Source organism: Recurvomyces mirabilis, assembly GCF_035927965.1.
Source record: "Recurvomyces mirabilis strain CCFEE 5264 chromosome Unknown scaffold_15, whole genome shotgun sequence".
NCBI lineage: Eukaryota > Fungi > Ascomycota > Dothideomycetes > Mycosphaerellales > Teratosphaeriaceae > Recurvomyces > Recurvomyces mirabilis.
The window spans coordinates 675,997-690,132 of record NW_027041949.1 but is presented as its reverse complement, the minus strand read 5'-3'; the positions used below and the strand labels follow the sequence as shown (position 1 = coordinate 690,132).

The 14,136-nt window shown below is 53.4% G+C and overlaps 7 protein-coding genes across 7 annotated transcripts; 4 read left to right on the top strand and 3 right to left on the bottom strand.

The window, feature by feature from the left end:
- Positions 1-990: 990 nt before the first annotated feature.
- On the bottom strand, positions 991-2,399 carry LTS14_006230 (uncharacterized protein; the record flags this gene model as incomplete). The annotated part of the gene is made up of 2 exons (XM_064838928.1): positions 991-1,350; positions 1,434-2,399. 2 exons carry the CDS (start codon positions 2,397-2,399, stop codon positions 991-993), a joined length of 1,326 nt encoding a protein of 441 aa, XP_064693753.1.
- Positions 2,400-3,853: 1,454 nt separating this feature from the next.
- Positions 3,854-7,075, top strand: LTS14_006229 (uncharacterized protein; the record flags this gene model as incomplete). The annotated part of the gene is made up of 1 exon (XM_064838927.1): positions 3,854-7,075. One exon carries the CDS (start codon positions 3,854-3,856, stop codon positions 7,073-7,075), a length of 3,222 nt encoding a protein of 1,073 aa, XP_064693752.1.
- A 400-nt stretch (positions 7,076-7,475) lies between these two features.
- On the top strand, positions 7,476-8,129 carry LTS14_006228 (uncharacterized protein; the record flags this gene model as incomplete). Its single annotated transcript, XM_064838926.1, has 1 exon — positions 7,476-8,129. One exon carries the CDS (start codon positions 7,476-7,478, stop codon positions 8,127-8,129), a length of 654 nt encoding a protein of 217 aa, XP_064693751.1.
- A 103-nt stretch (positions 8,130-8,232) lies between these two features.
- LRA2 (L-rhamnono-gamma-lactonase) lies at positions 8,233-9,303 on the bottom strand (the record flags this gene model as incomplete). The annotated part of the gene is made up of 2 exons (XM_064838925.1): positions 8,233-8,939; positions 9,003-9,303. 2 exons carry the CDS (start codon positions 9,301-9,303, stop codon positions 8,233-8,235), a joined length of 1,008 nt encoding a protein of 335 aa, XP_064693750.1.
- A 343-nt stretch (positions 9,304-9,646) lies between these two features.
- On the top strand, positions 9,647-10,481 carry DHG2 (L-rhamnose-1-dehydrogenase; the record flags this gene model as incomplete). The annotated part of the gene is made up of 2 exons (XM_064838924.1): positions 9,647-9,963; positions 10,019-10,481. The coding sequence occupies 2 exons, from the start codon at positions 9,647-9,649 to the stop codon at positions 10,479-10,481; spliced, it is 780 nt and encodes a 259-aa protein (XP_064693749.1).
- A 21-nt stretch (positions 10,482-10,502) lies between these two features.
- Positions 10,503-12,665, bottom strand: ROK1 (RNA-dependent ATPase rok1; the record flags this gene model as incomplete). Its single annotated transcript, XM_064838923.1, is given in 2 exon segments — positions 10,503-11,767; positions 11,786-12,665. 2 exon segments carry the CDS (start codon positions 12,663-12,665, stop codon positions 10,503-10,505), a joined length of 2,145 nt encoding a protein of 714 aa, XP_064693748.1.
- Positions 12,666-12,869: 204 nt separating this feature from the next.
- Positions 12,870-13,649, top strand: ATP20 (ATP synthase subunit G atp20; the record flags this gene model as incomplete). Its single annotated transcript, XM_064838922.1, has 3 exons — positions 12,870-13,146; positions 13,202-13,286; positions 13,337-13,649. 3 exons carry the CDS (start codon positions 12,870-12,872, stop codon positions 13,647-13,649), a joined length of 675 nt encoding a protein of 224 aa, XP_064693747.1.
- Positions 13,650-14,136: the final 487 nt, after the last annotated feature.

Sequence of the window (14,136 nt, the reverse complement as noted above, 5' to 3'; positions counted from 1 at the left end):
CACCCAAAAAAAAGCAAACCACATCGCCTCGGAAGCCAAACGCCGCGAAATGATCCGCGAGGGCTTCGACACCCTCTCCACTCTCATACCAGGAATGGAGGGCCAGGGGAGAAGCGAAGCAGTGGTGTTGCAAGCTACGGTGCAATTTCTCCGCGAGCAGTTGGAGGAGAGGGAGGGGTTGAGGCGGGAGGCTGAAGCTAGGGGGTTGGGGGGGAGGGAGGTGGAGAGGGTTTTTGGGGGTGGTGGGGGTGGGAGTGGTGGAGAGAGGAGGGGTAGTAGAGGTGGGGATGGGGGCGTGAGCAGGGGGAGTGCGGGTGGGAGGAGGATGTCTAGAGTGGAGGTCGAGGAGGATTTCGATGATGGAGAGGTGGAAGGGAGGTCTGGTGAGGGCCCGATGGGTGGGTATGGGAATGGAGGGCAGGGCCAGGAAAGGCGGTCGGTTTGAGGGATGCAGGGGCCGACGTGAGCGAGGAGCGTTCCATTTTTGGGATTGACGGAAGCTATCAGTCCACAAGCTGAGACTTGAATGAATGATAACATAACGACTTCTTCCTCTGTTGGTTTATACTAGCGATGTGATGTATTTTCTCCCCTAGGTCCACGAGAACCAACACATAAAGACACAGAGATGGGGAGTCTTGTGTCTACTCTTTCCACTTAGTTCATGCAGATAGGCTGGACACAGCTTCGTATACGGGCTGTAGCGACCTGACCTGATGACGAAATACCCAGGACATATCAGTCCGGACTCTACTGCAAAAGGTCATCTTGTCTTAGCAGTGCCCATTGAATTACGTCGTCTGAGCATCATGGTGCCTGTATTTCGTCGTATCGCCTCTTGAGCCTTGGAATGTAGGCCCGTTGTCAAATGGAGGTCCCAGTCCTGCGGTATGTGCCATGCTTATGTGTTCTTGAACACTCTAATCAACTCCGCATTGTACGATTGAAGGGCTATCTGCATTGGTGTTACCGAACAGAAATAGCGCCCCATCAAATGGAATATGATTCTCGCTCGACTTGATGCGTCGAAGCCATGACAGCTCCTCTGTTTGGGATCTCGTTCTTCGAATGCGGATCTGCTCCATGCTTCAACAGTACGCGAACGATCCCGCGATCGCCACGCTCGGTGCTATCAGTGCCAGCCGACACGTAGGTTGCATAGCAGAGGGCGTCCACAGATGTAAACCCCCCAATCTGGGACTTCGCGCGCAACTGCTGCTGTGCCTCAATCCTCAGTAGTACCGATATAACGTCGCCAGCTTGATTACGGGTTGCTTCGTGTAGCGGTACCGCGCCGTCGACACTACGAGCCATGACTATTTCGTCGGGCGCCTCACGACTGAGGAAATACTGCACCACGGGTACCGTAAGGGTCCACATAGCCACAGCCGCGCAGCAAGGTCGGCGAACAGTAACGCCGGTGTGAGACTCACCCTACCGGCGACAGGGATCATTGCCGTGCATTTCTTCGCACGATAGTCTTGCCCCATAAGCTCATGGATGTGGGCAAGTAAAGCAAGAGAATCGTAGCATGCGCGATGTTGCTTATCAAGAAGGCGCTTCCGAGTTCTCATCGCATTCTCGCACGAAATTCTGGCGTTCTCGTACGAAGTCATCTGCACGTAGAGCAATGAGAGGCACTGACCAACATCGCATGCGTGTAACCAATGAGCGTCTGTAGCTGGCACTTCGTTGAGCAGACCGAGGAAGGTCTCGACAGCGACCGTCGTATTGCGTGTGTGGTACGCACAGATGGCGAGCTTGTACTGCAACTCGTAAAGATCAAATTTAGCTCGCTGCCGGCGGGACAGGTTCTGCAGGTCAGATAGAAGTTCCTTCAACGAGCCCTCCGAGTTCGTCCAGTCCTCGCGGTCAAATGCCTCAACAGCCACACCTAGCGCAGCGTTGGCAACAAGTAGGTCAACCTCATCGCCTGAGTCCGAGTCATTCTGTTCTTCGATATTCTCGGTCACTTCCGGGTAGGAGGTCTCGCCAGTCGTAGCGCTCGCAACGCGTACACCTGTCACTGGGGATGACTGCCCGGATGGCGAATCTGAGCGATCTGAAATATCCAACTTGAATCTGAGTAAGGCAAGAGTATCGGCCCACTCGATCACTCGGTGTTGTGCAGCAAGTTGGCCCCGCACGGAACCACCAGCGACACTCGCGCTGTACAAGGAGGTACCACGACTCAATATATCTTTCGCACTGCTCATTAGAGCATTTTCGTCGTCTGCTTTACGGCCAGCTTCTCCGGAGTGCTTCTGCTGGTCAGTCGTGCGCATCAGCCTTTCAATCATTTCCTGTAAAATGTCAAGCTTCTCGGCCAGTCCACGGTCCGCTCGAGCTGGCTGAATGTACGTGACTTTTCTGGGGATCCAATCAGCTACACGACGCATGTTACCATCGTTCCACACGCTGAGTCACGCAAATGTTAACAACTAGAAGGACAGTCTGTAAGGTCTGGGTACGCGCCTGAACTCTTTTCCGATTACTCTCAACACTCTCCGCATCCCAACTCAGCCGAGTATATCGACCAAGTTTGCCAAAGGGGATGCGAGTATTCTTCACCCGCTGTACGATTTTTGTGAGTGTTTCGAGGAGGCTACTGCACGCCTTGAGCTCATCGTCAACACTTTGCCAAAACTGCTCGTTCTCCGGTAGATCGAGATCGAGGGGTTCTTCTTGACCGGTGAGTGGCGACAACTCTTGCTGAGCAAGTTCGCACACTGTCCCGAGTGACCTTATCTCTGCCGCAAGATGCTCGATGCTGCTGTCTATGGTCTTGGTCTATGCATAGCTGGGTGATGGAGCCGGCTAATTCCTTCGCAGTCTTGGAGCATGCTATGGCGAAGCCGACAGCAGTTATCGGCTCGATCACCATCGCACATCTAGAGTACCGGTCAGTCCGGTGAGTTTATATAATGATTGCTATCACGGAGTGGTGGTGCTAAGGTCGGTCGGAGTTGGAGGATGATATTGTTCGAGCTCAGGCTGAGGTGCTGCGCCACTCCTCCACCAGCTTGCTACACATGACTTGTCCGACCAGACTCAAAACTGTCGGCCTTTATCTTCGGTTGAACGAAGATGAGGAGAGTCTTGATTCACCACCTCATCGGTTATGAAGAAAGCACTACGGATCACCTCAACTCGATCGGAGTTCGATCATGAGAAGGGCGGCCTGAACTTCTAGCGATCTCCCGATGCAGCCGTGCACGGCATGCTGGTGGGGGCTGCATGGTGGCGCAGAGTAAGCTGCAGTCTCATTGCCAGAAAGGTTGTCTTTCGTGTTCGTTTCGAAAGACTTCTGACCATGCTGCATTACTTGACGACGGAGCGTTATCCAGACCGCAGTCAACGCGTTGATGGTCGACCAGTGATGTGGTGAGGTGGGAGGAGACGAGGTGAGAAGGGACGAGGTGAGTGCTCCAGCGCTTCGAAGGCATCAAGAACCAGATCAGGCATCAAGAACTTTGTTAGGCACCAGGCTGCCTGAACAAGTCTACGCGTTCGACACTACCCATCAATACCTCTTCCGATCAGTTTTACCACGCTCTTAGTGGCCGCAATACGCTTCCTGCTAATTCTGATAGGGGCCACTACACGGCCAGGCAGATACCAGGATGCAGGTGCCTGGTGGAGACACGTCGCAGCTCAGGCAGAGTATTGGATAAGTATTGCACACACTCTCATTCTTTCAAGTCACTTCAAACATATCTCTGTCGTTACCAGAGTCTCCAAAGTCTACCCTGCCACAGCCACGGTCACGATCACAGATCCTATCCAGAGGACTGACGCCACAACAGCTCAGCCCTGCAACCCGCAGCTGCGCTTTGCCCAGGTGGTCGCTATCATGTTTGGCTCCAGCTCCAGCACGAACCACATTTGCGGATGCTACTATCGAGCCCAACAATCGCTCTTTGCAACATCTGCACGCCATTACTTGCCGCAGGTCAGACTCGACTCGCACACCACTATTACACCGCTCTGCTTCACAACAAAACTCACTCAAACCTTCCGGAACTCTGGCTCTGATGTCCTCAAGCAGGTCAGGTACACCTTCCCCCTCTACGACGGTGTAGCAGTCTCTGGATATACGATCAGCTACGCCGACAAAGTGCTAAAGGGTGTCGTGAAGCAGAAGGACGACGCGAAGCAGATCTACGACGACGCTGTTACGCGCGGCGAGACTGCCGGGCTGCTCGAGTCGCTCCCTACTGGAAATTTTGGTGTCACATTGGGAAATGTGCCTGCTGCCTCGGGCATTGTTGTCGAGATCACGTACTGTGGCGAGCTGAAGCATGATGCCGCGATCGATGGCTTGAGATACACACTGCCCACTGCTATTGCACCAAGGTATGGCCAGTACCCAGGAGAACTTATGCAGATGAATGCACAGACGACCAGTGGCATCAGCATTACGATCGATATTGATATAGTCGGCTCTGCTATCCGCAAGGTCCAGTCGCCTTCGCATCCGATCGCGGTGTCGATTGGTGCGACATCAGCTGCGTCAGGCAACGCGACTTTCCAGCCCCATCGAGCCTCTGCGACTCTTACCCTCGGCACGACGATATTGGCAGACGACTTTGTGCTCCAGCTTCTCATAGACGACATCGAGAAGCCGAGAGCACTGATCGAAAATCATCCGACAATATCCGGCCACCGAGCAATCATGACCACACTCGTGCCCAAGTTTGTACTTGAGTCGGCCAACCCCGAAATCGTCTTCATCGCCGACCAATCAGGATCCATGGGTGGCGCAAAGAACACCGCTCTCGTCAAAGCGCTCACAGTCTTCCTCAAAAGCCTCCCTTTCGGCGTGAGATTCAACGTCTGCGCTTTCGGAAGCCACCACGATTTCCTCTGGCCAAAGTCGCAGGCCTACAACGAGAACAACGTCAAGTCTGCTCTGATCTTCGTAGGTGGCCTCAAGGCTGCGTATGGCGGTACTGAGCTATTGAAACCTATCGTGGCAGCTTTCGAGCAGCGGCTTGGTGATATGCCGCTGGAGGTCATGATGCTGACGGACGGAGAGATATGGGGCGAGGATTCTGTATTTGATTTCATTAACAAGCAGATTTTGGACGAGAAGGTTGATGCAAGAGTCTTTGCATTGGGTATTGGGAATGGGGCTAGCACGACGTTGGTCAATGGGATGGCAAGGGCGGGCAGGGGCTTTGCACAATTTGTTACAGAGTCAGAGACCGAGAAGACGGATCGGAAGGTTATGAGGATGTTGAAGGGAGCGTTGTATGCACATACATGGGACTACAAGTTGGATGTCGAGTTCATGGGTAGGGATTCCGGCAGTGAAGCGTCACATAGCGTTGACATGGAAGAGGAGGATTTTGAGATGGTCGGGCAATCGGAAGAACATCCTGCCATCAGTACCAAGGGCGATGTGGCTGAGTCTGGACCGTTGACAGCCACGACATCGAGTACGACTAGCCTCAAACCAAATGCCACCAGATCATACTTTGATAGCTCGGTCGATCCGGATAAGACATCTGCGACAACGGATCGAGCATCTCGATATGCTCACCTGCCAGACCTCGACAACCCGAAGCTGATCCAAGCACCAGTGGACATACCACCGCTTTTTCCGTTCAATCGCACCACAGCTTACATTCTGATCGACCAATCGGAGAAGCGAACAGTCAAATCAGTTACGCTGCGAGCAGAAAGTGCTTCTGGTCCACTCGAGCTCAGCATACCTGTTGAGAGCATCGCAGCCCATGATGTACCTTCGATTCATCAGCTCGCTGCTCGCGAAGCCATCCAAGATCTGGAAGAAGGTCGAGGGTCTTGGCTCCAGCCGCTCAAGGAGAAACATACTAGCCGCTTCGACGAGCTAGTCGAGCGCGAGGCTGTTCGACTCGGTGTCCAATATCAGGTTGCTGGGAAGTGGACGAGCTTCGTGGCTGTCAATCAGAAAACGAAGCACGCTAGAGAGCAGGAGAAGTCGGCAGCTGCATCGAAATCGCAAGTGGCAGAAGCGGCCGCGCTAGCACCTCCACTCGTCAACATCGACGCTGCAACGATGGAACAGTACCAGCGTGAGATGGCGGATGCTGCTTCTTTGCCTCTGGCTGACGAAGAGAGCGATGAAGAGGATGAAGCTGCGTCCGTCGCTCGTCACGGAACAGTGAGCATGAGTATGGCTGGCATGCCTGTAGCGGGTGTTGATCGCATTTCGGCTCTAGCAATCCCAGCACCGCAGAGTCGAGGAGGGACTCGTGCTAACGCTCCTTCTAATGCGTTCTTTGGCGGTGCTACGCAGGCCTTCGGAGCCATGAGTGGAGGTCCGTTCGGGAAGGCTGCGAAGCCTGCTCCAGCATCGGCAGGGGGCGGTTTGTTCGGAAGCGCTACGCAGTCTGCATCTTCAGCAGGCGGAAATTCATTTGGTAACCCTAGCCAGAGCCTTGCACCCTCATTTGGCAGTGGGCTTTTCAGTAACAGTGCCATGCCTCCCTCTTCAGCTGGTAGTAGTCTATTCGGCACTAGTATGCAGGTCCCCTTCCGAACGGGGTGGAGCCCAGTTGGACCTCCACCACCACCGCGGGCTCCTGGACAATCGAGTCAGCAGGTAGGAGCTATGGCTTCCATGCAGACAGGATTTGGCCAGAGTAGTTCCTACGCTCCGCCACCGCCGATGGCTCCTGGACAGTCGAGTCAGCAATTAGCAGGTCTGGCTCCCATGCGCACAGAATTTGGATTTGGCCAGAGCAGCTCCCAGGCTCCAGCACCAGTAACGGCCGCTCCGCTTTCTCTACACGACCTTATTAATCTGCAGAAGTTCTCCGGAGCTTGGGTGTACACTGACGATCTTCTGAAAGCCATAGGAGTGCAAAAATATGGGTTTGATGGCTGGAAGACTGGCTACCTTCGATCCAAGGATGTGAAGATTACCCTTATGGTTCTGGCATTTCTTGAGGTACGATTCATGGGCGATCGCGAGGTATGGGAGAGGGTTGCTGCGAAGGCGAGATCTTGGCTTATGGGTGAAGGATTGCGCTCGGAGGAAGTCAAGGGGCTTGTACAAGAGGCGAGGGCCCAAACCTTATGGGACTGATCAGGTCGGCCATAGAAGATATTATAGGGAAACTGGTGACCGCGGTGGCATGCACTTGGCTCGAGGGACAATCATGATTTTATGAGCACTTTCGTCCTGGGATGATGGTCCTGGGATGATGGTCTTGCTATGATGGTAAGGGGGATGTCTTGCATCGTCTGTGAAGTTGGCAATGCGTCCCGATGGGTTTTGTATGTAGTGAATGCAAAGACAATATAAACCAATGACACGACCTGTAGTGCAGTGAATTGAGGGGAGGTCATGAGGTGAAGTCTGCAGCCATGCAAAGTAGGCAGGAGCGACCCACAACGTGGTCAGAGCTTCTGCCGGAGCTATCTATGTTCATGCTTTCCTTCGTTCGTGCACTTCTTTTGCTAGCACTTTCCACAAACTCATGATCATGCAGTCGAACAACATCTCGTCGCGAGCCGCCAGCAACCAGAAAAGCAGCGCCTTGCTCAAACTCCCACCAGAACTACGCAACATCATCTACCAGTACGTCTTCGAAGTTACCGCTGCAGATGGACTAGTCGACGTCTTCGCCACCTCTCCACCCGAAGCCACCATTCTCCAGTGCTGTCGCCAGATTCACACCGAATCACACGGTCTTCACCAGCAAATGGTTCGAAACTACTGGTCCGAGACAAAGTTCGTGGTCCGACCATCAATGGAGGATCAAACGGATACTCCTCTCCGCGACGAGGACTTGGCGCATGTTGTCCAGATCGAAGTCCTGTGTTCCGCCCACAGCGTGGATACTAGCGATAGAACCACCGACTCCATTGGACTCTTCGAACTGCTTCTCGCGTTCCGCGGACCCATGGACACGCTTTTAGCCTTCAAGCGCGATGAATACGGACGCTGGCTAGCCCTTGATAAGGCCTGGTCAACAGATCAGTCCCCACGATATCTAGGAACTGTTAAGACGCCTGGATGCTCCAAGATTTATTTCGATCTTATCGATGAAGACGATGCTCCTTTGCGAAAGTGCTTGACGGCCGAGGAAGTCGTGACCATACGCACGATTGCGTACGGCTCATGTAAGCGACGATGAAATCATCGCAAGTGACTCGCAGCCCGCTGCTGTTGTGAGCGAGCTCCAGTCCTTGGCGAAAGGCGGAGGTACACGTTGGAGGTAAGAAGGTGGACTGAGAGTCTCAGCGCAGACGATATGCTTCAGTAGCCGTCTTATGCCAGATCCAATCCAGATCTTCATTACTGAGCGCGTGCTCCGGCCCATCAAGTGACGCCTCAACAAAACCTCTCCACACCACCCATGACTTCTCACCACTTGGTCCAGAGACATTGCAAACAGGCCAATCGCTTCCGAACATCACTCGCTTGGGCCCAAAACACTTCAGCACGTGCTCGATCCAGGGATGGCAAGTATCGGCGAGATCGCGCAAGGTTCCCTGGGTTGATGGCATCTCGCTGAATTGTCCAGACAGCTTCATGTACGTTTCGTCCTGCTTTGCTAAGAGTTCGATAGCGTCACACCATGCGGTGAATGCTCGCCTCGACAACGAATCCTTCCCAGACGTCCATTTGGTTTCGCCGTAGTCGGGCTTGCATAGATGGTTGAGGATGAAAGTGACCTTCTCCTCTATTGGTACACCAGCATGAGCCATCTCAACGGCTTTCGCCATTAATGTGAGCTGCCAAGTACCGGCACGGTGTTGATCAACTCCCACGTCAAAAGAGAAGCCCCGCTTGCCGAGTAATTTGAGATTATCCTGGAAGTCTTGCCCGAGGACAAGCCTCCCGAAAACAGCTTGATCTGAAATGAATTGCAGCAGGAATCGAAACCCTTTCACTCGCTCCCAGACCTGCGGACCCGCTCGCTCCTCCGCCAAAGCCAGATACTCTTCCAGGACATTCGTAGGTTGATCCATAGGTGCCCAAGGTACAAGGCCAAAAAGCATCTTACTATCTCTAACATCGTATTTCCCCTCTACAGTCGCCCTCAAAAAGCTGATCTCATCCAACGGTCCTTTAGCCCAGGATGCCACATCGCCATTCGGAGCGTCGTATCGTACATCAGTCTCAACGTAGATCACACCTTGGACTTCGACATCTTGGTGACCGTCGGCGACGGCGAAGTAGTCTTTCAGTAGATGCGGTTTCGCTAATGCCATATCAGGTGGTGTCATCCAGGCATGGCCAGTTTCGTTACTGGTTTCCTTGGGCCAGAGATGGATGTGGCTGTCTATGATCTTTCGTGGTGCCATGGTAGTTTTGATTCCATGTAAAGCTAGGATCCCTAGCCCGCTCGACTTTCGTTGTAGTAAGACGCAGATGACGGATCCAGACCTTGCCTTCAAAAGTGCAGAGGTCGATTTGGTAGAAGCATATACAAGTGGAGCCGGCTTACCACTATTCGGCCTCTGGCTCGCTCGACATTATCCCGAAAAGTGCCCCACCAACGCTTCACTACTCATGCGTCTTTTCTGAGCATGTCAGAACATATCTTGCTAGCATCACATACTATGTGCCCGTATAAACTTCGCGAGTAAGTTGTGTCATTCCATTCCTTCTCGGTAACTCTCTTCAGCTGCAGAGCCTTGGCCAAATATGTCCAAGCTACTCCAAGGCAAAGTAGCAGCAATCACGGGAGCAGTAACAGGCATAGGCCGAGCCATTGCACTCGAGTACCTTCGACAAGGTGCAAGTGTAGCAGTCAATCATTTCCCCGACGAAAAGTCAGCAGCACAATATGAAGAGATGAAGAAAGAGGCGGGCGAGGGAGCGAAGCTGTTGGCCGTAGCCGGAGACATATCGAAACCAGCGACAGGACAAGAGCTGGTGAGAAAAGCTGTAGAAGCATTTGCAGGACGATTAGATATATTCGTGAGCAATGCTGGAGTCTGCGAGTTTGCAGAGTTCTTGACGTGAGTGGTACGGAAAGTGAGTGATGAACAGCGCACTGCTCACACATTTCCGCAGCATACCTCCCGACCTGGTAAACTTCACCATCTCCACCAACCTTAACGGCGCCTTCTTCGCCGTCCAAGCCGCCGCCCAACAAATGGCGAAACAAGAGCCAGCAGGCGGAAGCATCATAGGCATATCCTCGATCTCAGCGCTCGTGGGCGGTGCAGGCCAGACCCATTACACCCCGACGAAAGCGGGTATCACATCGTTAATGCAGAGTACCGCCTGCGCACTCGGCAAATACAATATCCGATGCAATGCTCTGCTGCCGGGAACTATTCGCACACAGCTGAACGACGAGGACCTCGCGGACCCGGAGAAGCAGAGGTATATGGAGGGGCGGATACCACTTGGGCGGCTGGGGCAGCCGCATGACATGGCAGGTCCGGCAGTCTTTCTTGCCAGTGATCTCGCGGCGTATGTATCTGGTGCCCAACTTCTGGTAGACGGCGGAGCATTCGTGAATTTTCAGTAGCGATAGAGAAGAATGCTGGCATTAGTCGAATCCAGCGAACTCAGTGTCGCTGGCATCTTGCACCGCTGCCACACTCTCACTCTCGAGCTTGGCTCGTCGCTGACTCCCTTCAACAGCCCCTTTGCGATTGTTTTCCGCTTGTCGTAAGAAGCCAGCTTTGGAACTGATGCGTGCACGACGTGCAGACTTGGGGTCCAGTTCTTCGGCATGAGTCGTACGTGATTCGACACCACGCTTCTTGAACTTCTGCTTATCATTCTTGCCGAGCTTAGGCAATGAATCTACGAGCCACTGCTGCAGCCCGCCTTGTGATACCGGCCCACCTTTGTGCTTCGGCGCCATGGCCACCACATTGGCGACATGTTTCAGGTAAGGTATATCTTCTTTGCTGTACAGTGTGACAGCGACGCCACCTTCGCGCCCAGCTCTGCCAGTTCGGCCAACCCGATGAACATATGCTGCGCTAGACGTTGGTATGTCGTAGTTGACAACACCGTTGACGCCGCGAAAGTCCACACCACGTGCAAGCAAGTCTGTCGTGATAAGCACCCACACTTCGCCTTTGCGGAAACGGGTCATAATGCTGTCGCGTGCGGTGTCGGACAGATCGGCATGCAGGACTGCGATGCGAGTGCTTCCTCCAGCTTCGGCAGGGATGTCGTATAGCAGCTCGGAATGTAATGCTACAGCTCGTTCAATCGTTTGGGCGAAAATCAGGAACGGCGGAAGTAGTGGTAATCCAGTGTCTTTCGAGGACGCAGCAGGATGCAGAAGTTGTCGCAGTCCCATCAGCTTGCCTTGCTCAGTCGCAGCATACACCAGCCTGTGCTCGATGTTGGGTATTGCAGAGTCTTTCAAACCGACTACCAGACGAATGAGTGGTGCTTCCTGAGCATCGAGACGCAGCCTTCGACTTCCGATCGTGCTTTGGGTGAGCTCCTCAATATTGCTGCCCATTGTTGCTGACCACAGACTGACTCGCAAGTCTTGATGGTCAAGACTGTTCCATACTCCGAGCGTCTGTTCGCGGAAAAGTGGATCCAGGAGCACATCTGCTTCGTCCAGTACTAGAGCTTGCACATCCGAGAGCGCAGCAACATTCCGCTCCACGTGCTTCACTTTTGATACCTCGCCCGATTCCGCAGTGACGTCCTCGGACTCAGTAGAGAGCATACTGTACAGAAGCCCAGGTGTACTGACCAAGACATCAGCCTTGACGGCAGGCTGTTCAGCTAACTTCTCGCCTGCGGTCTCATCATCTCCATCTTCTCGCACAAGACCGTCACCTGACGACAATTGCATACCCTTCCGAATCTGAGTGACGCGCAAACCAGTCCCTTTAGCAAGCTTCCTGCCCTCGTTGACAATCTGTCCAACAAGCTCCTTTGTCGGTGCAAGAATCACCGCGGAAGGTCTTCGCTCAGTGTTCTCGTCGAGTTTGCGCCGGCTCTGCATACGATGCAGGATTGGTATGAAGAAGGCCAGAGTTTTGCCACTTCCGGTTGGCGCCACGGTGAGCATGTCCACGCTGTGATCCGCAGACTCGCTCATGCTTGCATCACCAGAAGTCATGCTTGCCACAGAGCCGTCCAAAAGTACAGGCAATGCACTTAGTTGCACCTCGGTAGGCGTTGTGTATCCCTGATCGTCCAGATTCGTCGCCAATCTCTTCGATATGCCATATTGATCACGTAGCTCACCGAAGGAGCGTAGAGATCGTGGATACAGCGAAGCTTTCGACACCTTACTGCTGTTCGTGGCTTTCATCCGCTTCTTCGTGGATCTAGGATTGAGGTGTGTGACTTTGATCTTGTGTTCCTTCAAGAGACTCTTCGCCTCCTCCTCTGACATGCTAGGCTGGGAAGGTACGACAGGGCGTGCATCCCTCTCGTGGTCGGCCAGGTCATTTTCCTCATCGTCACTCCGGCTAAGCGCTACCACCGCAGCTCCCGACGGGACGGAGCTTGTGTTCGCGCCGAAGAAGTCTGTCCCGTCTGAGTGTCCTTGTCGCGGACCAGCCACATATTCGACTCGCTTCCGCTTCTTTGATGAGATGAATGCGCCACTATCGAGGTTGTACAGCTGAGGGTAGGCATTCTGACCAGTAGAGGGAGTCACGACAGTATTTTGCCGTCTCTTCGACAAGCCCTTCGTATTGCGCGACAGCAATTTCAAAGGATCCATGTTAATGAGAGGCAAGCCAGTTCTTCGCGGTCCAGAAATTCAAGATGTTCTTGTTCGATCTAAAGATTAGATTAGATCTTTAATTGCCGAGCTCCGACCGCTTCCTCCCGCAAAAGCGCAATGGCTGGATTTGCCAGGAGACTGACAGCTTCAAGAGCTCCAGTCGCAGAAGATCTCTCTTCAGCTCTTTTTCTTTTCAACACAATGTCTGCCCGGCTAGTACCTCGCCTGGCACTCCGCCAGTCGAGATGGATGGTGCAAAGGCGCGCCGCGTCGACGACTACAGAAGCCGCGAATGCCGCCTCCTCAACCGCTTCCAAAGCAAAAGAGGGCGCATCGGCAATCGCTGGCAAGGCACAACAAGGTCTCTCGCGAGTCACGAGCTCTGCCGGTAGCGCTGTGAGTGGTGCTGCGGAGTCGGCAAGCAATGCGGCATCACAGGCTACCGGAAGAGTTGGCCAGATAATTCACTTTGCCCAAGGTATGCAGCATTACGAGAATGTCGCATAGGCCAATGCCAATACTAATCTTCCCAGGCTTGGTACCCCCGACCATCTACTACGCGCGCGTTGTTGGCGAACTTGGCCAGCTGATGTTCAAAGGACGCAACATGTACCCTCCGTAAGTCTGGTGCGAAAGAAAGAACGCAAGTATTATACTTACAGCACCAGCAACATGCAAACCATCCAGACTTACCTCCAACCCGTCCAGAACGCCATCCGCAACCCTTCAGCGCTTCTGAACCAGACAGAATCGCAGGTCACGCAAGCGGCTTCGAAGGCTGGTAATGCAGCACAAAATACTGCGCAGCAAGCCGCCAACAACCCCGAGGCATTCCTCAGCCAACTCCGCAACTTCGACACCGCGGCTCTGACCTCTGTGGGCGTGGTTGTAGCCGAGGTCCTGGGCTTCTTCACTGTCGGTGAGATGATTGGCAGGTTTAAGATTATCGGCTATCGGGGTGAGCATGGCCACCACGAGTAGGTGGTGAAAAGGTGTAATGGGAGATGAGGAGGGGAGGGTGGTGTGGTGTTAGATGAGCAAGAGATGGAGCAAGCAGGACGCACCTGTGGAGATAAAGTGAGTGCGTGCGCCAAGTCGTGGGAGATGTTGGCGCGTGTACTATTGTTCATATCAACCTATTTGCTACTATCAATTCCAGGTTGGTAACATTTTTCAAGCGTAGGCTACTCGTGCGCAGTGATATTGATGTCATGAGGTGATGTTGTCGAACGCACTTGCCTGACGCTGCTAAAGCTTCTATCAACCTCCATGCTCACGACGTCAGATGCTTACATCTACCTACCTACAACACATTTCCATTCGCACGGAAGCATGCTATTCAGAGACGTCAATGATAACAATAATCGCAGTACGAAGCCTCCTTCCAGTCTTGCATCAGCGGAGAGAGACTAACGGTTGACATGCTGCACGGCCGTTCGAAACCAGTACCGAGCCCAAGAAACATATC